At 32.8% G+C, this 24,710-nt stretch overlaps 3 protein-coding genes across 3 annotated transcripts; all 3 read right to left on the reverse strand.

The window, feature by feature from the left end:
* Window positions 1–3,402: 3,402 nt before the first annotated feature.
* Window positions 3,403–7,949, reverse strand: LOC134234539 (uncharacterized). The gene is made up of 3 exons (XM_062716627.1): window positions 7,665–7,949; window positions 7,301–7,514; window positions 3,403–3,544 (listed from the first exon to the last, which is right to left on the reverse strand). Exons 1-3 carry the CDS (start codon window positions 7,776–7,778, stop codon window positions 3,468–3,470), a joined length of 405 nt encoding a protein of 134 aa, XP_062572611.1. The 5' UTR covers window positions 7,779–7,949; the 3' UTR covers window positions 3,403–3,467.
* Window positions 7,950–9,475: 1,526 nt separating this feature from the next.
* Window positions 9,476–11,498, reverse strand: LOC134234540 (uncharacterized). Its single transcript, XM_062716628.1, has 3 exons — window positions 11,342–11,498; window positions 10,152–10,338; window positions 9,476–9,603 (listed from the first exon to the last, which is right to left on the reverse strand). The coding sequence occupies exons 1-3, from the start codon at window positions 11,444–11,446 to the stop codon at window positions 9,515–9,517; spliced, it is 381 nt and encodes a 126-aa protein (XP_062572612.1). The 5' UTR covers window positions 11,447–11,498; the 3' UTR covers window positions 9,476–9,514.
* A 4,289-nt stretch (window positions 11,499–15,787) lies between these two features.
* On the reverse strand, window positions 15,788–17,102 carry LOC134234525 (uncharacterized). Its single transcript, XM_062716605.1, has 3 exons — window positions 16,947–17,102; window positions 16,375–16,582; window positions 15,788–15,801 (listed from the first exon to the last, which is right to left on the reverse strand). The coding sequence occupies exons 1-3, from the start codon at window positions 17,076–17,078 to the stop codon at window positions 15,788–15,790; spliced, it is 354 nt and encodes a 117-aa protein (XP_062572589.1). The 5' UTR covers window positions 17,079–17,102.
* Between the last annotated feature and the right edge of the window lie 7,608 nt (window positions 17,103–24,710).

A 24,710-nucleotide genomic window follows, 5' to 3' on the forward strand; every position in this document is an offset into this window, starting at 1 on the left:
CTTGGAGTTTTAACTACATGTAACCACATCTGATTTCCACCACACCTCGAACATGCATATTGTAGAACAGTACTCCTGAAATATCTCCTTCGCTACTGTATATATTTTAGTGACGTGAGGAGTAAAGAAAGCGGCTTGGTTGAACATTTAGTATAACTCGCAATGTATCATTGTTTGTAAGAATTTTTATGAAGTTCCGGAATCCAATATAGATATGGTAATTCAAATTCATTTTGGTTGTTAGGAATATTAAAATATTCAAAACAACATAAGATTTTCAACATTACTAACTATAAATTAAAATCTAGTCTGTTTCATATCATGGACATCTTCAATATAAATGGAACTTGAAAAAAATTGTTCATCAGGAAAATTACTCCGCTAAATCTTACTCTGATGATGAGGACCAAAATAACTACACTGTAACTGTTGGAATTCCAAAGGACAGGAATTGTACTTCTTTTTATCAATCTAATCTGTTTTTATATTGCGTAGAAGCAGAATTTATTCAAAAACTTCTGCGTGAGAAGTGGATAACACTTGCTTTGGTACCTCATTCGACATTCAGATGTATACCGTCGACATTTAAGAAAATAAAACAACGATAGTTGTTTTTCTTCGAACGTCCACTCGATATATCCCAGTGAGACCCTTCAATGTCTACGTCATCTGTTTCATATTTGAATGGTTTACTTACTATAGAGGATAAGAAAATAAGGGCAAACCAACAACCAAATTGTTTGATAAACGAGATGACTTCAGCTTTTACATCTTTATGTACATAATAATACCCCCTATCACCTATAGCTACGTATGATGTTTACATGTATGAACACAAAACGAAGTATACAGTATGTACATGAAATTCAAGATGTAATTTTTATAAACTTTACACTGTCACACTTTAAATGAGATATCAAAATTATAGTTTTAATTAACTTGAAAACAAATTTTATCACGGGCAGTATGAAAACCATCTATCCTTCTGTGTTCAATAAACCAGAAGTGAAAAAAGAATTAGATAGATTACATGATCAGCACGTACTGGTCCCTGCCGACAAAGCAGGTAGCAACATTGTCTTCGTTTGTAAGGCTCATTATATAAATTGTATTCTAAAAGAATATGGATTTAATTATACAAGTAGTAATCCTACTTATACTCATACTTCTCTTTCTAAGGAAGAAATTCTTCAAAATCATATGTCAGTTTTGAGTATTTTTAATATTCCACAGAGCCGAAATGAATTTGAACTACCTTATATATATTGGATTCCGAAACTTCATAAGAATCCTTTACAAACAAAGATACATTGCGGGTTCCAGTAAATGTTCAACCAAGCCTCTTTCGTTACTCCTCACTAAGATATGACAGTAGTGAAGGAAAAACTTCAAAAATACCGTGCAATAATATTTTCAAAAAGTGATGTAAATAAGATGCGGATACTTAAAAAATTCAAGGCACGTTTGGACGATTTGAAATTACAAAATTTCACCAAAATCAACAGCTTAAAACTTACGACTTTTCAACTTTTTACACAACCATTCCCCACGATAAAATTAAAATCCAGGCTTTTTGATATCATTGACAACTGCTTTTTCAATAAAAATGGAACTCATTTGCAAAATTATTTTGTTAAAACAGATTCTGATTGCACACACAAGTACTCTGAAGTTGACATCAAGAAGTTGCTTGAGTTTCTGATTGACAATATCTATGTGGTTTTTGGAGACCAGGTCTTCCAACAATCTACTGGAATTCCCATGGGTACCAATTGGGCTCCGTTATTAGCAGACCTATTTTTGTATTCATATGAAGCAGAATTTATGCAAAATCTTATGCGTGAAAAGAAGGAAACACTTGCTGTGGCCTTCAACCTCGACTTTCAGATATATCGACAACGTATTGTCAATTAACAATGGTAGTTTCCATTCCTACGTCGATACGATGTATCCAGGAGAGCTTGAGATAAAAGATACCACAGACTCTGACACATCTGTTTCATACTTGGATATTTTACTCAAAAAAGACGTTAACGGTAGCCTAACAACCAAGCTATATGATAAACGTGACGACTTTAACTTTCCTATCGTCAACTTCCCTTACTTATGCAGCAATATATCTTCATCACCTACATACGGAGTATATACAGTTGATTCGATACGCAAAAGCATGCTCTACGTATGAACAATTTTTAAAACGAGGTAAGTTGATGAAACAAGAATAGCAGCAGTTTCGTTTAAACTCAATATTTTGTAAGTTCTGTGGTCGATACAATGACATTGTCAGCAAATACAATTTATCATTGAGTCAAATGCTGACTGACGTTTTTCATACTATTGTTAGTCCATTATTTATACACCGAACTGACGACGGATTTTTCCGTTATTTCACGATCATGACAAGGAGCACACGGCGGGTGTGACTGGTCGACGGGATGCTCACTCCTTATGACACCTGATCCAACTTATGATGTTTTGGAGGTCCGTGTTTGCTCTGTTCCTATTTTGTATTGTTATATGGACTTTGATATTGAATACTGTTCGTTATCTCCATATCCTTCTCATCTAACTTCCTACTTAAGAGCTGCTCTGATGGCGATAATTTTTTAAAATCGAGATACGCTACTCATAAATAAGTTGATGTAAAAGTATTTCCAAAATAAAGTTTGCTTTTCGAAAAATCTGTGCTATATATTACTGAGTATATTGTTAGCAGATATGACCTATCGTTTGGTCGTATTTTGGCTGTCTTGTTTCATGCTATACTACATGTAGGTTTAAATTTAAACAATACTTTATTATGAATTAAGATAATAGGATCGGGCAGCAGGCACTGCCTATATAAGTCCTCTCCATAATACAAAGATCAAAGTCATAAATGTACAAGTAAATATTAGCTACATAATATTGAAAAATATAAATATATACATGCATATATTCAATAGAAATGTATATAAAAAAAAGGCAAATTAAGAAGAAAAAAAATTATGAGCTGATGATGTTACTTAAATTTGTATTCTAACATATATGACTGGCAATTATATTAATAAGTGTAGGTTTGACTAGTAATGACTAAGGAATGTATCCTAGGTCAATTCATAGGGCTCATTGCGTGTGTGACTGGTCAACAGGTGATGACAACTCCTTAGTTCTAGACACATGATCCCATCTCTAAAATGGGTCTGTATTTTATGCCCTTTTTACAGATTTGTATTGTTTATATAATTAAAAAAAAAAGTTTTAGGCCGATAACTCGTTCATTATCTTAGGTTAACCTTTTGTATTTCAAGTCAAATACTTTTGACTTACAAGTATTTCCAATATTTTTCCTTCAGTTTTTTTTTTATATCTTTAAATGAATGTTATTTATTCATACAATTAAAAAAAAATCACATATACATGAACTCAGAATTACTTTATTGGTTTATAACCAAGAAGACTTATTACAATTCATTTATTCCTCGTAACTAGGCAACGATGTTGAGATAGGGAGAATTTTGGAATGTTTGCCACTCGGCTTCCGTAAACACAATTGATCGCCATTCTGAAATTTAAAAAAACACATCATAGCATGTACACTGTGAAGACTTTCCCTGTACGAGGGTTGTCCCGTAAAATCGTGGACAAAGCGTTTTTCTCGAAAAGTAATGGGTGCACTAAGCTGAAATTTTCAGTAAATGTTTATTCATCATATTTAAGTGTATCATAATGTTTTTGATAATATATATACAAAAATAAAGATTTTATTATGCTTGAATGTGCACAAGGTACGGTCCTACGGCGCACGGTAAAAATAACAAGGTTGTATTAGAGAATATACAAGTATTAATTCGTAATAAAAGTTTTCAATACATAAGATTAGGATGAAAATTATCCTAATTCGATTCCTTAATCAATTCTATCGTCTTTTTGAAAATTTCTTGGCATTTGGTTAAATTTTGGCTGTTTCCCGAGCATTCGAAATGGAAAAGTTGTATACACAATACACGAAAAATGGCGACGTTTCATGACGTTACGGCGCACCGGAGAGCAGTTCAGTTAGATTAGGATGTTTTAATGACACTTTAAAAGACTTTAAATGAATACGGAAGAACGAAAATATGAAAAATATCACCAGATTTTAGTATACAAATAAAATGGACGTTTTCTTAGCGAAGTCTTCTTGATTGAGTCCCCAGATAGTACAAAACATCCGGACAGACTGCCATTGTAATAGTAAAAGACGCTGTCACTGTCGACCGTCGATATGAGATTTTCATTTAGTTGACTGATGGTGAGAATACTGTCCGTAACTTGCTCATAAATATTCAGAAGATTGCATGAGTGTGCCGCATTGGTTCCTTAACTGGTAATAAACACTCACGTATGTGAATCAATAAAATTTCTAAATTTAAGTGGGGCTTATCCAACTTTATTTTAGCAAACATGAGGTGACGCTGTTTCAGACACGTCAACGTTATCATCCGTGCGCCGTAGGGCGCTACAGTACATAACATAATATATCACAATTTGCTTATTTATGCATATATCTATTTGAAATTTGCTATGTATATTTATAATATACGTACTAAAAAGTAGTGAAACTTTCAGAACGCAGTGATGATTATTTTTCAGACTAGACAACTTGTCCACGATTTAACGGGATAACCCTCGTAAACTGTAAAAAAAGATGTTCACAAATCTTTTAGAAATTTAATTTACTAGTACATGTTCGTGTCACCTTTTCAACAGTTTGAAACATCTCTGCTCAAAGTATAAAAACGTGGACAAAATGTAGTTTAAAAAAAAATTATTTAAATTCGGATGTGATGTGCACGATACCTTTGATTGTACTTTGTTTTGAAAAAAAATATGTACTTGACTCTCGAATGCATTGTTGCTCCTGACAAAATTATGTTAAATCTTATGTACACCATCATTTGCAAGTCACGTGTTTTGTGTCCATTCTATTTCCACAAAAACCAAGTTTGTGGAAATAGAATGAATACATGTACAAAACCCGTGGCTTAGTTGCGACGATTATGTACACGTAATCAAAATTAAAACAGCATCATGACAAAACAGTGATTTTTTTTGACACGAAATACCTACCTACTAGTAGGACCAAATCAATTGTTTGATTAGAACAGCGTTTAAAGAGTAATACGCTTCATTGGGAGATTCAGGACATTGTATTCAAGTTTCACTCACATTTGTCGTTACACAACAAAAAATAATGAAGACAAATCATTGGATCTGAAGAAGTCCTGGTGACCTTCCCAACATCAGTATTCATTAAAATTTTAATCAGTCAGTGAAAATATGTATAGTACTTAATTGACATTCAGGAAAATGTCAGTTGAAAGTACCTGTAGAGAATAATCACACGCTTCGTAAAAATCAAGTCTAAATCGCATTTTTTAAAAGTAAAGAGATGCGGAGTTCCTAAAGACAGGCTTTGGAAACATTTCTTTGGAACCTATAATTTTGTAGCTAAATTCCAAGATACTGGAAGATTCTAGTCAGCGCATGGCCAAATGGAGTTTATGAATAAAGTATTCATCATTTCTTAACTTCTATGGTCGATACAATGACCGTGTCAGCAAATACAATGTACCATTAAGTCAAATACTGACTGATATTTTTCATACTAATTGTTAGTCCATTATTTAAACACTGAATTGTCTACGGATTTTCCCGTTTTTTTCCCGAACATGATTAGGAGCACACAGCTGATGTGACCTTTCGACAAGGGATGCTCATTCCTCCATGGCACCTGATCCCACCACTGATGTTTTAGAGGTTCGTATTTGTTCTGCTCCTATTCTGTAACATGTTAATGAACTTTTGAACTCGAATATTTTTCGTTATCTCCACATATTTCATGTGAGCGAATCAAAGGTTGAAATATGAAGGTAACGAAGTGTAATTAAGGTAAGTCACTCGTCAGCTTTTTAGAAAAGTTCACGCAGAAGCTTTTACTTCAAAACTACTTATTAAAATTCAATTTTTATAACATATTTAAATTCAACAATGTAAATTTTTTAACATTCAATGAAAAAACTCTTCAAAATTCTACAAAGAAGCAAGATTTATGAGGGACTATTTCTTTTGGTGGAAGGATATTTAGCAGATAATTCTGCAAATCTGCACATTTATAAAATTTAATGTAATGGAAATTTAGCCTCACATAATTTTACTCGGAGAATATTTTCCGTTTTGATATTGCTAAAAATATTTAATATAGGTCTTAATTTATATTTTTAGACCAAGTTTTACACCTTCCCTCAACAAACTTTTCCAAAAAATGAAAATATATTAAAGAAGTCAAGATCAAATTTACACCATTTTTTGCCTGAAAATCACATATTTTGACAAATATTTCAAAATTAAAATCACTGACCCCACCTTTTTCTTTCATTATTTTAAACTACTCGATACTTGTGACTGATCAGCACTTAAGTCGTAAAAAGTTTGATATAAAAAAATTTTTTATTGCCTATTAAGTTTTTTAATACCCCAAATATGTTTTTTTTTTAGTGCAAAAAGGTCACACAATAATTTACGCGCAATAATTTGCAAGATTTGTTTAATGATAAATATTATTCAAACTATTTTACGTAAAATAAGATTATATTTTTTGCCATGCTTACATCTGATCAAATATAATAAGGGTCAAAGTAATTAACAAAAGATATAAAATTTAAGTGCAAAAAGGTCAACTTAAATGTACCGTAGATCAGTAGGATGCACACTGACCCCCTATTTTCTTTGCGATTTTGAGTTACACTTTATGAATACTTATCCAAAATATACTTCTCAAAAAATCCTTGATTTAACAAATTTCAGGAGTGACTTACCTTAAGTTCAAAAGTTGATTTAAATAATACAGATCGGGAGCAGAACAAACACGGACCTCCAACATCATTACAGGTGGGATCAGGTGTCATGGAGGAGTAAACATCTTTTTTCTCGACCTATCACATCTGCCATTTGGCCGTCGTTATGATATGGCAAACGGAAAGATACGCAGACATTTCAGCATGAAAAGAATGGCCGTGTAATTAGTTTGAAAAACACCAGGTATACATGTAGCATTTTAAATTAATGATAGATTGTATTTCTGACAAGGTCATTGTATCAACCAGAAATTATTGCAAAATAATGACTTTAATCGATCCAGTTGATATCCGTAATTCATCAACTTCTTTGTCAATAGATTGTTTCCATTTAGGAATTGATCGTAAGTAGAGCATGTTTTTGAGTGTCAAAAATCCTGATTGTAATGAGACTGAATTTTTATAAACTAAAAAATGTTTACCTTTGAGATCTAGACTATTAGTTTGATCAGAGTCACGTGACAAAAGGGCAATCACAATGTCGTTCAGTTGGGAGGCGAACAGTTGGCCACAAAATAAACTTCGAACCTCCTTTTCATCCAATCTTTTGTCCTTGTTTGTGTCGCCAAACTGAAACAGCAGGTCAAGGACGTCGGATCCTGTTGAACGCTTCTCATTTTCTCTTTTCAATTGGTTCTACAAATTTCAAATTGGACTAAGGAATCACAGCTAACCTCAATTGCCAACTTTTTCAATTTTAACGTCATGTACCGTATTGATATGATACTGATATTTTTGTTTTTATTTTTTTTTTCTTGTTTAACATAAATAAAGATAAAAACTTACCATTAAATCAGCTTTCGCTGTATCTCTTTTCTTAAATACCAGTCCCTCAGCAGAGAAGACCAAAGCTATCACGATCATAACCGCCCAGCGCATCTTAATCACCCGAATCAGCATCTAGTGAAAAAAAAACAACCCACTGTCCCGTGTGGACGAGTTTTATATAACCCCATCTAACCCGGTGGTCCACAAAAACCCGCCACAAGGTGCAATACGCGTCAATAAAGATGTTTGTCTTTTGAACTGTTATTGTGAAATTGTCGATAATACTTAATCAATGGAGAAATATTTGTGGTAAACATATTTATGTACACTTCAAAAATAGTGGTAAGATAAAATAAGCATCAATTTTCACAAGATCCAACAAGGGTTGAAACCTTTAGGATATGTAATCTACTACTTGTATATATTTATTTCCACACAGTGAATTTTGAATATATAAAAACGTATAGACTGAAGTTCAATTTTAGGATACGCTATAAAACCTCCTTTTTTTTCTTCTTCTATCTTATAACTTTATTCCTCGAAGGTATTTTTGTTATTATTATAATGATAATATTCAAGGAATACTGTTTGAGCTTCGCTTTTTTTGGTACGTATTTTATAGGATACTTCTATAACCTTTTACAGAGGTAAAATAGCAGAAAGAAACTGGATATATCGTACATTTTAAAATATACATGTACTAAGTACCCATAGAAATAAATGTTTTGTTGAATGATACTGATAAAAATATAAACCATGCATTTTCTTCCCTCCATTTTCTCTATATATCAGTTTTGAAAATTGCTCTAAACAAGGTGTAAAGAGAGTAATATGTCTTGCTCTTGCACATGCTTTGTCAGAAAAAAAAAGAATATTTTTGAAAAACACCCTTGTTTTATACATACACATGTATATACTCTGAAATTGGTTTTAAAGGGGTGCTGAATTTTCAGTAAGTGACTATTTTATTGAGAGCAGATCTCTCTACAAACTATGGGAACGCAATTTGTACTACATTTTGCTCCTTTATTAGCTAACCTGTCTTTACATTTCGCTCGACAGGGGATGATTTCTCCTACAAGATATTTGGTCCTACTTCTGAAATTTCTCAGGGGTTCTTGTTTTAAGTCTTGTTGGGGGATTTGTATTGTTTCTACATTTAAAAAGAGCAATAGTTGTTCATCATCTTCACGTATTTCATTAAATACAGAAAATATTATATGAGAAAAGACCAAACCATTGATATTTGAGAAACCTTTCCTTAAGAGATAATGAATATATAAGATCAGACTCGCGTGAACTGACTGCTAAATTAAAGGTCTGAACTATAATACTCGAGAAAAAGCTATGAATAATACTAGATTTAATTTTTTTGCAAGGAAAGTTAACTCTCTTATCAGAGGTTCAACCCTCCTAGACAATAGGGGTGGACCTAATATATGTTATATGTATGCCAAACGAGATGATTAACTTTTGCACGTTCAATTTACCTTATCTATGTAGTAACATTCCGCTATCACTACCTGCATCTATACGGTGTTTACGCCTCCAAACTTTGATACCCAAGAGCGTGCTTGGAGAATGATCAAATTTTTAAACCGAGATAGGCTACTGACAGATAAGTTGATGGTACAAGAAGTTCAAAACCTCATTTGAAGTCAGCATTTCGTAAATTCTGTGATTGCCATAATTACATATTAGCAACTATAACTTATCAAAGGGTCATATTTTGTTGATATGTTCCATACCAATTGTAAAGTCTTTGTTTTATTACTAAATTTATCCACAATTTTCTAACAATAAGAAGAGATCGAAAAAACTCGTTATGGTTTTGTTATCTTTATTCATCTATTTGGAGATGACAGAATTTACTCATTATCCCTGGATAAAATAATCACATAAGGAGAGCGTGTCAGATCCTTCATGTCGGCCTCTGTGAACCTCACTGCCCGCCAAGCTACAAAATAAAAGAGTACTCACATGACTCTGAATTCAAACATTGATAAAGATCTAGTAAATTCTAGTAAATCAGCACAGATAGGTTCTGATCAATAATGGCTTAATTCACGTATGCTTCAAGTTAATGGACCATATTCCATGAAATTACACATTTAAACCTATTGCACATCCTAAGGCCATTAAGCATAATTTGAATCCCTAAATAAATTACTAAAATTATATATAACGTTATACTTATATATTTTGAAAAAAAATTATCAAATGTAACGTCTTTATTATTCTTTATGAAGCCTTTTTTACTTATCATTTGGAAATGAAATACCCAGCATAGCCCTTTTAAATATTATTTTCTAATTGAATGTACTATTAGTCTTTATAACTTATTTACTTTCCTGACGAAGTAAAGGTTTTGCAATCAAACAAGTCATGTATTTAAAAACGTAGGAAATCTATGAAAAATTTAATATGCTGAAACTTGATGAAAAGCAACGATGTAGATTATTACCAACATTCCTTATCGATAGGCATACAGAGGGAACTACGTACCTGCGATGTCCATAGACAAGGATCCGTCAGGGTTCCGTAGTTTTAGTATGATGTCGTTCACGTGGGGGGCGAAGGTGCCACAGTTGAAGAGCTTTCTGACCTCGCTTTCTGACAGAAGCCCATCCTTGTTAATGTCACCGTAAGTAAATATCAGGTAATCCATATCATACGTCTCCGTCTGTCTCACCTACGTAAATAAATAAGTATCATAAGTAAAAAATATCAGGTAATCCATATCATACGTCCCCGTCTGTCTCACCTAAGTGCATATATGTATACATGTATTTTCATATTATTCAAAGTTTTCTGATTGGCTGAAAATTGATCACATGATCTATTTATAACAGCATTTAGACTTGTGTTACTATTTATAGATTTTGAAAAGCATATTGACTTAATGTTTCTTAAAAAATGAAAAAAAAAAATCATCTTTAAAACTACAAAAGCGGCGTCTTCGCAATATTATTATAATAGTTAATTTAACCTGATGCTTTGAAAAAAAATCCTTTTTATAGTATTATGATGTTCTGTAAAAATTGGTTGGATGCATCATTACCTTGTATAAGAATCTCCTTTATATTAAAATGAATTAGAAATGTTTTTCATAAATTATAATAAAACAAATGTAGACCTTGAAATCACTTTCCCTAAATTACTCTATCGGTAAAAAGAAAAACAGAATTAGGATAAAGATCTTATTTTTCATTTTCAATCTGTGTAAAAAACGTGACTGAGAAAACTTGTGACTTGTTCTTATTGATTTCAAGTTTGGTTTTCTTAATTTCTTTTAAAAAAATAATTTAAATGTATATTTGGTCAACTCATAAATATATCGACTTCACAGAAAGGCATATCGACCGAGCACGAAGTGTGAGGTCCATATACTTTTCTGTGAAGACGATATATCTATGGATCGACCTCATGAAAGGGCTATATTTACAAGATAATATAACGTATATAAGGTCGTCCATATAATACGTCTGAGTCTGTCTCACCTAACTTAATACATTTTTTTATACATGTACATTGAATATATAATTCAACATACAGACGCCAGTAATTCGGCGTCACCACCATCCCAACAATATCTAATAATTGTCCCTTGTTATTTTAAAACATATGACAAGTATATATCTCTAGCATAGGAATTGCCTATCTTTTTGCCTCAGAATCCTAGGGTGGCATCATACCTTGACATTTCTTTCAACTGTTCTCTTCATCCTTTGCAAGACATCAAATCCATGGGCAAAACTTAAAATGGCTGCAAGGCTCAGAAGTTGCATCCAGGACTTCATCGTGACAGAGCAAATATCAGTGTCTCACTGCCTGCAATGATAGCCTTTTATAGGATAGCTTCAACAACTTAAATTTAGGGGATATTTTATAACTTACATTTATTTTTATTTTATCATTTAATTTTAATGCAGCTCAATTAAGATCATCCTGTTGATAACATACTGCTAAATGTTTTAACTTCATGCACATTAATAAAAGTTAAGCAAAATGCTTTAAAATTTACTGCGTAGTTTATCCATGATAAACTTTTACTTTATAATGTTTATTCAAATTCTAAACATATGAAATAAGGAACATAATCAAGCTTGAAAGTCAAATAAACAATTATATAAATTTTGAAACAGAGTAAACACGCACCTCCAAAACATCAGAGGTGGGACCAGGTGCCATGGAGGAGTGAGCATCCGCTGTCGACCGGTCACATCTGCCTTGTGCTCCTTGTCGTGATCAGGAAATAACGAAAACATTCGTTGACAATTAGGTGTATAATATAATGGCCTAGCAATAAGTATGAAAAAAGTCAGTCAGTATTTGATTTAATGATATATTGTATTTGCTAACAATGCCATTGTATCAACCATAGAACCTACAAAATGATGGCTTCAAACTTCCACTGATATTCTTGTTTCATCAACTTTATTGTCAATAACCTACCTTATTTTAAATATGGTTAATATATAGAGCATGCTCTTGCGTATCGAATCAACTAAGAGATATAAACCCCGTATGCAGGGTATATTCCTGCACAGGTAAGGGAAGATAAAGATTTTAAAGATAAAGTCATGAAGTTTATCATAAAGCTTTGTTGTTAGATTACCATTAATGTCTTTTTCTAGTAAAATAGAAATTCAAATATGAAACAAATGTGTCAGTCCCTGTGTTATCTTTTATTTCAAGCTCACCACGATATTGCTTTGACATAAAATTGGAAATAAACATTGTTAATTGACAATACGTCGTAGATTTATCTAAATTTTGCAGGGATGATTGTGTATATAAAGTTGAAAAGTCGTAAGTTTTTAAATCGTGATTTCGATTATACTGTTGCACAGTACTCCTTAGTTTCTCCTGCAATACTGTTAATATTTTAGTGATTAGTAATAAACGGAGACATGGTAGAACATTTACTGGAACCTGCATTGTATCTGTATTGGAAGGATTTTTATGAAGTTGTGGAATCCAATATAGAATCATACTGTTTAGAAACGTGACGATTTATCTTTTCTATAGTCAACTTCTCTTACTTATCAGAAATATTCCTTCATCACCTGTATACGGAGTTTATATCTCTCAGTTGATTTGATACGCAAGAGCATGCTCTACGTATGAACAATTTCTAAAATCAGGTAAATTATTGACAAACACGTTGATGAAACAAGAAAATCAACAGTCTCGTTTAAAGACATAATTTCGTAAGTTTTATGATCGATACAATGACCTTGTCAGCAAATACAATTCATTGAGTCAAATGCTGACTGACATTGTTCATACTAATTGTTAGTCCATTATTTAAACATTGAAATGACGACGTAGTTTTTCGTTATTTCCCGATTATGACAAGGAGCACACGGCGGGTGTGACCGCTCGGCAGGGGATGCTCCCTCCTCCATGGCATCTGATCCCACCTCTCATGTTTTTGATGTCCGTGTTTGCTCTACTCCTATTTTGTATTGTTTTATGTACTTTCGATCTTGAATACTGTTCTTTATCTCCATATGTTTCTTCCATGCTGTATACGATTGGTGATCAAAAAGTTCGCAAACTAATTGAATAACTTCATTAAAAGAAACAAAATGATTTCAGTGTCAATTATATTTTAAATTAGTCCTCACGGTTTTTAATGCACATTTGCCACCGTTCTGCTCATGCGTAAATCGTGTAATATAGGCGGTCACGTGACCCCCTCCTTCGCGTTCAAAAGCTGAAAGATTTTTCATGAGTTTTATATTTCTTTCCATGTGAGTTAATTTTTATAACAAGCACAGTTTATTGTCAGAAATGGTCAAATCTCGGCAACAGAATGGGTGGATAAGAATATCCTTTCCAAAAATAAGCCTGGCGACCATCAAAACACAAATCCTCTATCTCGGGAGAGACGTTTATTCAAGGTGGATACAGAATGGGTGCCTCCTTTTTATCATATCTAATATGTTTAAAATCTAAAGTGAACGATATCTTACGTATTAAATACTTATATCATTGTTCAAATATTCAACTATTTTTCAAAGTGCTAATTGGAGGTCTTTGATAGCAAATTGCTTAATTAAAAGTTTTTAAAACACATCTCTTCTCAAACTTGCTTTCACTGGGAAACATAACAAATATCATTTTTTAACCATCTGCCTTCCTTGCTACTGCTAAGGAATTTCTAAGATATACCATAAATTTTACTTTCGTTGAAAGTAAGTCTTTCGTTGAACGAGTACGACTGAGACAACCATTTTTTGTCACAAGTGACCTACATAGTGACGTCATTTTCACATTGTGACATCACAGACAAGGAGCAGAACTTTATTCAGCATATGCTATTTATAGAATTTGTGTATGGCTATGTGTGTACCAATTTTTTTTTCTAATCTGAATTGTGGTTTTGTACATATAAAGATAGTTCGCGAACTTTTTGATAACCCCTCGTACACTCTAACGCAGGTTTTATTAGATTATTTTTGTTGAAAGGTTTTGTTTTGTTTTATTGTTATGGTTTTTGGAAGGGTTGGAGTTCTTTTTGCTGAATAATTTATTGACCTGTAAGTGTATCTGTATGTGTATTATTGTTTGTTTGAGCAAATTATTGTTTTTGTAAGAATTTTGTTTTAAGTTACTGTAATGAATTTGAAATTAAGTTATGTATCACTTTTAAGTAAGTTTTTTTTCTCTCGTTACAGAATGTCGCATTATATCCATGTGACGTTAATTTGTGCGAAAAATCATGTGAGTTTCAAAAAGTGCGCGGAGCTGTATAAATACGTTTAAACGATACATGTATATAAATTAGGCAAGCTTGTTGACAAATAAGTTAATATAACAAATCTAGTTTGAAGTCGAGTTCGAAACCATGACCTTATTGGCAAATGCAACCTATTATTTAGTCATGATTGACGTAATTCATACTAATTGATAGTTCATCATTTACACGAGGAATTGTTTTGCTTCGTTTTCCCAGATCATGACAGTGAGCACACGCTGGTTGTGACCGGTGGGCAGGGGATGCGTGCTTCTCAATGGCATCAGATCCCACCTCTAGATCAGATGTGTTAGATGTGTTTACTTTACTCCATATTTATAGTTTTAATGAACCTTTAGACTTGATATCGGTTCGTTATCTTCTTATTTCAATTTAAGCATGCATTAGGGATGTAAATACGGGTTGGTACTGATTTTATCAACCATTAATTCCTTTGGCATTTATGTTTGTGGATCTGATAACCAATCCATTTTTACATCGCTATTAAAGATTACCAGATGTTTCTGTCGAGACTGAAGCTTTATTGGTTAGTACTTATTACATAGGAAGAGAGACGTAGTATTTTACTTGGGCCTTTGCAGCAGTAATAAATAAAATGATGCTCCTTTTGATCCTTTGTTCAGTCTCATGTTCTACTTTTGTTGCAAGATTTACGGTATTGCAATCAGACTAAAACTGTAGGAGAAGTAACCTTTTCAGAGAATTTTATAGAAATTTTGATTTAAGTAACCCTGGCAACATCTTTTATCAAAATAGTAAAAAATATTTTTTTAAAAATAAGACAATAATGTATCTCAGTGTAGTCTACCACTACATGCGATGTTTAATTAAAATCTGACCAAACGGTAGGGGTGTTTGGAAAGTATTTTAAAAAAGTTTTCTAGTTTGTATTTTTTTTTTGGGGGGGGGGGGGGGGGGTCACATTTCAAAGCGTAGGGTGGTTGTCGGATTCTTCATGGGCAACTTAGATATTGTTTATTTCAGCTCCTTTAGTTAAATATTGAGCTAAATAACTTTATTGCAAAAGAACTTCTGTATATTGTTCAAGTGTAAAAGTTAGCCGTCGACTGTAAAAGTCTGTTTTTCGCAAAATACCTATTCAAACGACTCTTAGAAATGCACAGGCTATAAACTCGAACCCCTAATAACTTAAGAGGTGGTATTTAGTGCATAGGAAGAGTAAGCATGCCCATTTAACCGTATTAACCTGCGTGAGCCCTGTGTGTTGACCATTTAGACGGGAGATTCAATTTTCAAATTAAGTATAAAAACAAAGGTCCTTCGATTGGTGTTTAAAAAAAAGCATCAAACCTATATACGATAAAAAGGGTAACGAGCATCGATTTTATGAAATGAAGACTTTAAACAAAGTTGTTCAAATCCTTGTCCCTGTAACACAAACAATATTTTTAAATTTGCAAATATTAAAAAGAAACATATAAAAACATTTTTGTTCAACCATGCATTTAGTACAAAACAGATAGAACGTTGTCATTCACAAAATAAAACATAATCCTGTGGTGATTCCGTTTCATTTACCGGTGTTCATTTCATTTGCAGCTTCCAGTAATTACTATAACAAAGTGCACAAACAATAAAATTTTTAATTTGCAAATATTCAAAATGAAACATAAAACAAATGTGTTGTGTAAAACCGTGATTTTTTCATTGTATATAATAAAATGGACGTTTAATTTCATCCATACTTTATATTAAAGAATCTCACGAAACCTAATATGATTTATTGATAATGTACAATGTAGTATATGTATATATTGAAAGTGTAAAACCAAACTATCCTGGGGAACAATTTTCACTTCTGCTTATAAAAACATTCACAAATTATAAGTTAATAGCTATAATGCATCCAGATCAGATTTAAAATAAAAGCGCATTTTCCAAGCACAATTATCACTTCCGATTAAAAGATATAACAAATAATGACAATGATTCTAATTTTACCATTCACATCCAGAGACTGGCTGTTGTCTAGATCACGTGACATTAATACAGTAATTAAGTCATCGAGATGAGAAGTGAATACGTTTCCGGAGAAGAGTCTTCTAAGTTCAACTTCCGTCAAACGCCCATCTCTGTTCAGGTCACCAAAGAAGAAAATAATACCATGGGCGTGTTCGCTGCGTTTTTCCTCTTCTTTCAGATCATCAACCTACATAATATTTCAGACACTTCAAAATGACTTTTTATTTCAGACACTTCAAAATGACGGAGTTTTGTGGGAATTGATAATAATGCTCTGTGTCGTAATCTTTTAAAATTAAATCAAAATTTCTTTTTAATCTTGTACATCAAGAAAAATTGCTAAATTCTTGTCATTGTATGTCTACTTTAGACTAAAATTATGCTAAAGGAAATTTCCGCTGCAAAATTTTTGACTGCATGAGTACATGTACGTAGCGTTAATTAATCACAGGCCGAAGAGATACATATCTACAGTACATCTTTTCAATCTATTTCCTTTCTCTTTATACTCAATAAATTATATCATTTTTTTATATTTGACAGGTACTCACCAGTTCCTTTAATTCATTTCTCTTTCCCCATTTTATGTGCCTGTTTTGCAGCGTTAAACAATGGACATAGGAGACCAAGGTAAGAGCGAGATAAGTGATGATCACTAAGCGAGCCATCCTAACATACCACATAAAGCTACATTGGTCCTATCGGGGTAGCCCCACACCTTAAATCCTATCAACACACGATGGAGGTTACGATAGCAACAGTCTATAAAGATTAAGTGTTGATTGGGTGAAATGTGCTGTCCTTTGGGCAATTTTTATACGTCACCGCACAGGCGGGCATCAGATAGTGACCGAAAACATGTAAAGGTATTTATCACGTGTTTCTGGACGTAAGAGATATTTATTCTGATAAATTTGTTCATCTTTGTTTACCTTATTAAAACAAAAATATATTTTAAACAGTGTAGTTATTTCTCAACTGTCAAGACATCGATGATAAATTTCCTATTTAAGAAAAGGTTATCCTATATCCTAGATAATTCAATGTTTGCAAATTTTGTCACAATTTGTTGGTAATATATATATAGATTTGTATTGATCAGATTTATAGATTAAAATATGTATTTTTTATTTTCCTTGGAATGACTGCTACAGTTGCTTAACAAGGGTGAATTTGGCATCTAAGGTACGTTTCATTATATGGGATTATATGGGATTTTCATAATAGCAGAATGTTCAATTTACATATGGTGTACATACATTTTTTTCATTTTGCAAGTTCTATAGTCGACACAATGACCTTGTCAGCAAATACAAAATAACATTAATAAGAAATGCAATGCTGATTAACTTTTTTTTTCATTCAAAGTGTTAGGTACACTATATTTTCTTTGGATTTTTTTCGTTTTCCCACCCACACGCAAGAGCATGCTCTACGTATGAACAATTTCTAAAACGAGGTAAATTATTGACAAACAAGTTGATGAAACAAGAATATCAGCAGTCTCGTTTAAAGTTGTCATTTCGTAAGTTCTTTGGTTGATACAATGACTTTGTCAGCAAATACAATTTATCATTGAGTCAAATGCTGACTGATGTTTTTAATACTTAAATTATTGTTAGTCCATTATCTATTCGCTGAATTGACGACGGATCGATCTTTCCGTTATTACCCGATCATGACAAGGAGCACACGGCGGGTGTGACCGGTCGGCAGGGGATGCTCACTCCTCCATGGCACCTGTTCTTACCTCTGATAGTATAGGGCCCCTATTTTGTATGTTTCAATGGGCTTTTGAGATGGATTTCTGTTCGTAATCTCCATATAGCATTGCTACCTTTGGTCTGTAAAATGTATAACTTTTATGAACTTCTAAATATGAATTACAAAAAGATATATATATATTTTATTCGTTTATGAAACAATAATAAAGTTTTCAAATAATAAAGTGATTAAGAAAAATCAATCAAACGTGAAATATCAAACATGAAATATGGAGATAACGAAGAGCATTCAAGATCAAAGTCCGTTTTAACAATACAAATCAGGAGCAGAGCAAACAGGGAACTCCTCAAACCTCAGAGGTATATAGGTGAAGCTGCTATGGGGGAGTGAGCATCCCCTATCGAACGGTGAAGCTTGCCGTGTGCTCCTTGTCATGATCTGCAAAAATTAATAAACAATTCAGTGTGTAAACCTGCCATAATTATTGGTATGAAAAATTTTAGTCAGCATTTGCTGATGAGGTCTTTGCATCGACCATAGAACTTACGAAGTGATGACTTTAAACGAGACTGCTGATAAATCTATTTAATTAACTTGTTTGACAATACCTTGCCTCGTTTACGAAATTGTTCATATGGAGCATGCTATTGCGTATCGAATAGACTGAGAGATATAAACCCCATATGCAGGTGGTAAGAGTATATTGATACAGTAAGTAATGGAAGTTGATATTGTCATCACATTTATTAGCAAAAAATTATTGTTAGGTTATCATAAACGTGTTTTGCTGGTAAACTATTTAAATATGATATAGACGGGTCAGACTCAGTGGTATACTTTTATTTCAAGCCCACTTGAAAATAAAAATATATCTTAATTCAAAGTTACGTAACAAATATTTCTTTAAACTGGAAGTTTATCTATATATATTGAAATGTGCAGAAAAAGTTGCATTTTGAATTGCCACAGTTAAAAAACAAGTCCAAGCCAGAGAAATTGTCATGATTTTTTCATGTAGAAGGGTTTTTTTCCCCAATAAAGTCTGATTCATATGAATACAAACATAGACATGAAAGATTATATTCATTATCTCCATGTTTCATTCATTAAAATAATTATTACGAACAGTGAGCAGACTCCAAATGCAAATTGAAAGCAGAGCAAACACGTACCAGTAAAAACACTAGAGGTGGGATCAGGTACTGTGGGGGAGTCAGCATCTCTATAATGTCAATGAATATTCAGATTGAAAATATTGTATTTCCTGATATTGCCATTGCATCGACAATGGATCGAAAAACTAATAACTTGAAATAATAGTGTTGATATTATTGGATTACTAACTTAATTGTCAATAGCTCGTTGTAGAAATTGTAGACCACGTTCTGGCGTATCAAATCAGCTGGGAAGCATGATTCCATATCTGGGTGATAATAGTATATTGTTACACAAATAAGAGAAGCTGGTGATAGAAAAGTTAATTTTATTATATTTATAATAAATTGTTGTTAAGGTGGAATGACACACCAACTTTTTATTTTATAGATCTTAGAGTCAAACTTTTTGAACAATGGTTTCAGCATTGAAAGCCCGATATTAGCTCTTAATGATGTTATATTAATTTTTTTGTATTTTTTTTTAAAGAAAATAAAAAAATATTATTTATATATTATATACATATATCTTTATGTTGAATTGGTGGTTCGCAGCGAGACTTTTTCTTGAGTTATCCCTCTTGCAACAATAATCAAACCATTCGAACACTGTAAGCTAGTAACATTATGGTGAATTATACATGTACTTGCACATGTATATCACAAACTATGTCTTTACATTAACCATTCTGATTAATAGTTCGGCTTCCATTTTTTCCCGATTGTAATATTGTTTAAATTAATGTTTTCAATTCCCTTTTTTTTTTTTACTACAAAACATTTGATATTTAATATTATTTTTAGATTAAAGTACATGTAAGTATATTCCACACATCGTATGTAGAAGCAATCTGTAGGAAGAGAAGAAAATAATACAGATAATGAAAATATAAAGTATTTCTAAAGATGCATCCTTAAAAGAGATGGTTTTCTTTTTTATGCAAGGAAAAATGTTTTACTTTTCCTTCAATGGTTGTCTTGCATTTCAATTTTCATTGAAATTGAATTATTTAATCATGCAGCAATAGAAATAGATGACGAGATAAACTTTACTTTGAAAAACTTGTAATGGATTACTAAAACATTATTTTTGGCTGGCTTGCAATTGTTTTCTACAAATTGTTAGGCTTTTCTTTTTATAGGGAATTTAAATACGAAATGTTCCGTCAATCTGATCAATACACAGGCCTTACGTTGGGTGTGACCGGTCACAGGGAATGCTTACTCCTCCTAGGCACCTGATCTCATCTCTGTAATGCCTAGTGGTTGTGGTTTTATGTCCTTTTCATTAAAAATTCAAATCTCCAAATACAATATGCCTACAATGAAAGATATAGAGATAACAAATAGGATTCAAGCTCAAAAGTCCGTTAAACAATACAAAATAGGAGCAGAGCAAACACCGACCTCCAAAACATTAGAGGTGGGATCAGGTGCCATGGAGGAATGAGCATCGGTCACACCGCTTTGTGCTCCTTGCCATGATCAGGAAATAACGGGGAAATCCGTCGTCAATTCAGTGTGTAAATAATGAACTAACAATAAGTAGGAAAAAAGTCAGTCAGCATTTGACTCAATGATAAATTGTATTTGCTGACTTTGTCATTGTATCTACCATAGAACTTATGAAATGATGACTTAAGACAAAACTGTTGATATTCTTGTTTCATCTACTTGTTTTTCAAAAGTCTACCTCGTTTTAGAAACTTTACATACGCAGAGCATGCTCTTGCGTATCGAATCAACGGAGAGATATAAACATCGTATGCAGGTGATGGAGGTACATGTATATTGCTGCATAAGTAAGGAAAATTGACGATTGAAAAGTTAAAGTTATCACATTTATCATAGAGCTTGGTTCTTTTAATATAGAGATATATTTTAACAAGCTCTCCGTTGTAATATATTTTGCAAAATCTTATAAATATCATGAATTATTACCGATTGGTTGATTATAGATTAATTTAGAAGGAATATAGATTTTTAGATATCTACTTAAATTAAAGTAATAGAGGTCAGGATTAACTGACCCTTACAATGTTATTGACTAAACAATAAACATTTGATCAAACTTAAGGAAACCATAATTGAAGGTAATTGTGTTATAATTAGAATGAATGAAATAATAAAATAAATTAACATATAATATTTCGTGATAGGAGAACATTGCATGCATTACACCTGCCCCTTAATGTTATACTATCAAAGTGCAATAACAGTTACTCACTCTTTTATAACAACAGTAGATTACATTCTAATGAGGTCTCTCTAGATTCAGATTCATTGAAGCTGAAATATATTTTTTTTTCTAATTCCTATAGCAGGTGTATTTTATGCAGTCTATTCTGTGAATTCGGTTCCTTCCCTGCCTTTGGATACTAGACCTTTATCGCATGGTGCTCTCTGGAATAATCGTTACAGGGGCAGTTTTCGCAACTGCTAAAAATCACTTGAAGTGAACCGAATATGAAATGTTAAACATTTTCTAATTTACTGCAGACTGGTTCTCTACTGTGGTAATGAGGCATAGATCTCGCTTTGGTTGAGTGGTCTTCTACATCTGAATACGTGCTAGTGTTCTGTTGAAATGAAGACAATTGGTTTCCTCTTCCTCAAAGCCGTATTGGTTAATAACATTAATTTCATGAAATTAGAAAATGAAATTTATCATACAAATTTACCTTTTCCTTTCATTGAAGATGAGAAAAAGCTTGTTAATATCATCCAAGTTTGCATGACAAAAAGCTATTATCTTACGACTTTTGAGATGAAAAAGTATATAATATAAAATTCAAAATACTTCAGTTCAATTTAAATAAGGGAAACAACTCAAATTCTGCATCGACACTGCATTTCTTAGATCTCAGATTGCATGCTTACTTAACTAATTTAAAACTTACATAGATGAAAGTCTCGTTAGTGAAAAAAAAGTCTTTCTCTATAAATCATTCCTGATCAAGTATGATGATACCCCGTCGTCATTTGGGGCTCAGGATCTCCCTTTTTCCAGCGGCCCGTTTACTCAGTTCCCACAAATGACCTTCTCTGACTGTTGTAGTCATTCTTCCGATTTTTTGGAGGTTTCACACATGTTTTCTGACTTAACCTGTAATGTAAGTAGCGCTTTCATCGCACGCTAAATTATTTCTAGCGTTTTGGAGAGTGTCTTGCCATTAACTGAGCTACAGAAGCGATTACCGGGGGTATTTCGTTTTATTGTCAGGGGTGGTATCGCTCAAGAACAAACAGAGAAAAGTGATTTGTCATTCTCACGTTTGCAGAAAGCGGCACATTATTCTTACTGATGCATACTGAAAAATAATATTTTCATTCCTTTTTGCAGGTTGATGAGCATACCAGCTTGTGTCGTTAGCCTTGTTATCTGATTTTTTATTGTGGGAGAATTTTATCGGAAGCTTGATAAGAGAGATAAATTTTTGCCAGATTCATACTAGTAATGCAAAGAGGTATCATTTGTTATTTGAATAGAGTAAATACATGTACCTTTATTTTAAATTTTAAATAAATGAACATTTACATTCGAATTAAAAGAAAAGGAAGTGCCATAACTGTTCCAGAATGATAACTACACTTTGGCAATTGGCAGCAGTTCTCCGCCATTTTTCTAGGTATCGGGAAAATTGAGATGTTTTTATTATAAAGTGTTATCTCTTGGTAGCCCATTATAAAGTCGTGCTGCTTTTAAAGCTGAGGGGATAAAGTCGTCCTCGAGTAATTAAGCGGCCCTGACATGACTGTCATCACGTGGTTGACACTGTCCAGATAGAAAGGCGGGAGAATGCTCTATCTTCTCCTCATCAGCCTCGCTCTGGAACAGACAAACTTGGCAGCAAAAAAAAGGTAAAAGAGAGAACTGAATTTGAATTGTGTTTCCCGGATGTAAAAAGGATGAAGATACTTGTGAGTTGTATTCTTTAAGAATTAATAAATGATTTTACCCCAATATGTAAGTGATGACATCATTTGACGATTAACCAGGTTGGGTTCGTTTACAAGAAAATTACATGTGTAATCTAGGTATTTACAAGATAAAGTAATAGCAGGTGAGTAATCAATTCACACACGTATTTGTCGACTCTTATCAACTTTGAACACATCACTCACAATTAAACTCTTTTACCATCAGGACAATTTTTCTTAAATTTCAAAGACAGTACATTGTAGAGCTAATAAATTCCTACGCCTAATACATAGTCTCAAAAGTTAAGAGTATTTATTAATTGAGTACAAGTGATATGTTTACAGGAGCTCTTCTTTTGTATAACGATCCCGACCTTTGAGTAGTCCGATTGACACTTCAATTATCCGTTCTTTTGCCCCACAATCTGGTCCATTGCCATTCTTGGCACCCGATCTGTTTTCGATGATGGGATTTAAACAGCGATCAACAAAAAGAGGCTAATTTCTCATTTGGAAATCATTAGTGAACAATACGGCCTGGTCTTCCTTGATAAATAATTCGTTGGAGATGACCATCGAAGGGCTAGATGCGGGTTAAGCCACCGGACTGTGGTTCTTTCACACGACGAGAAGCCCCGAGCGTCCGCGCACCTGCTCCCGTATAGAGCTCTATGATTAAGCAATTATATGAATATCAACACTGACATTCCTCTTTGAAACAGCTTTGTATTTTGATAGCGAAATGGGCGTAACAATCCGGTCTTATATAAATTTATATTAAACGGATTTATAGAAAGAACCATCAACGTGTTTTTCCAATTATTCCGAATCAACTGATGTGTGACTCTGATCTAGGCAAACATTTGTTGTTATAAAAATTATTACCTTATATACATGTACATAACGTGTAAATTGTATAACTTATAATTCAAATGTAACCACAAGATTTGTTTGACAAAAAATTGTATATGTATGACAAAAAAAGGAGTCATTATAAATTTACGTTGAAAGAACTTGTACATGTATCTAATATTTTTGTAGATAAAATACATTAAAATATATATGTTCAAATCAACTACATGTATTAATTTTCATATTTTCACAATATTTTTACATTCGAGCTAATGCATCAAACTAAACAGCACTTAAAGGCAGGTTTCCGATGGTAATAATTTGTGATTTTATTTATTTATTTTTAAAGGACTGGCTTGATGACATACATCTTTGAATTATTAAGATTTTAGGACTTCTAAGGCGGGAACGCTTTTAATGGCAGAATAATGCATTAATCGTGTACTTAAATACATTAATGATGTGTAAATATCAGCTGATCAGAATCCTTTATTTTTTATTTCTAGCGGTCATCAGTAGACGGTTTTAATTCTTATCCAGACGAAAAACACATTAATGACCAGCACTTCATTAAAATTTTAACCGAATCCCAGGAAAATGTATCGGATTTATAGCGGCGATATTTATCAAATTGATGCCGTATGGGCCATGATGATGGATCTT

The sequence above is a fragment of the Saccostrea cucullata genome, unplaced genomic scaffold (genome assembly GCF_032062105.1).
Source record: "Saccostrea cucullata isolate Sc308-1 unplaced genomic scaffold, CSIRO_AGI_Scuc_v1 ctg173, whole genome shotgun sequence".
NCBI lineage: Eukaryota > Metazoa > Mollusca > Bivalvia > Ostreida > Ostreidae > Saccostrea > Saccostrea cuccullata.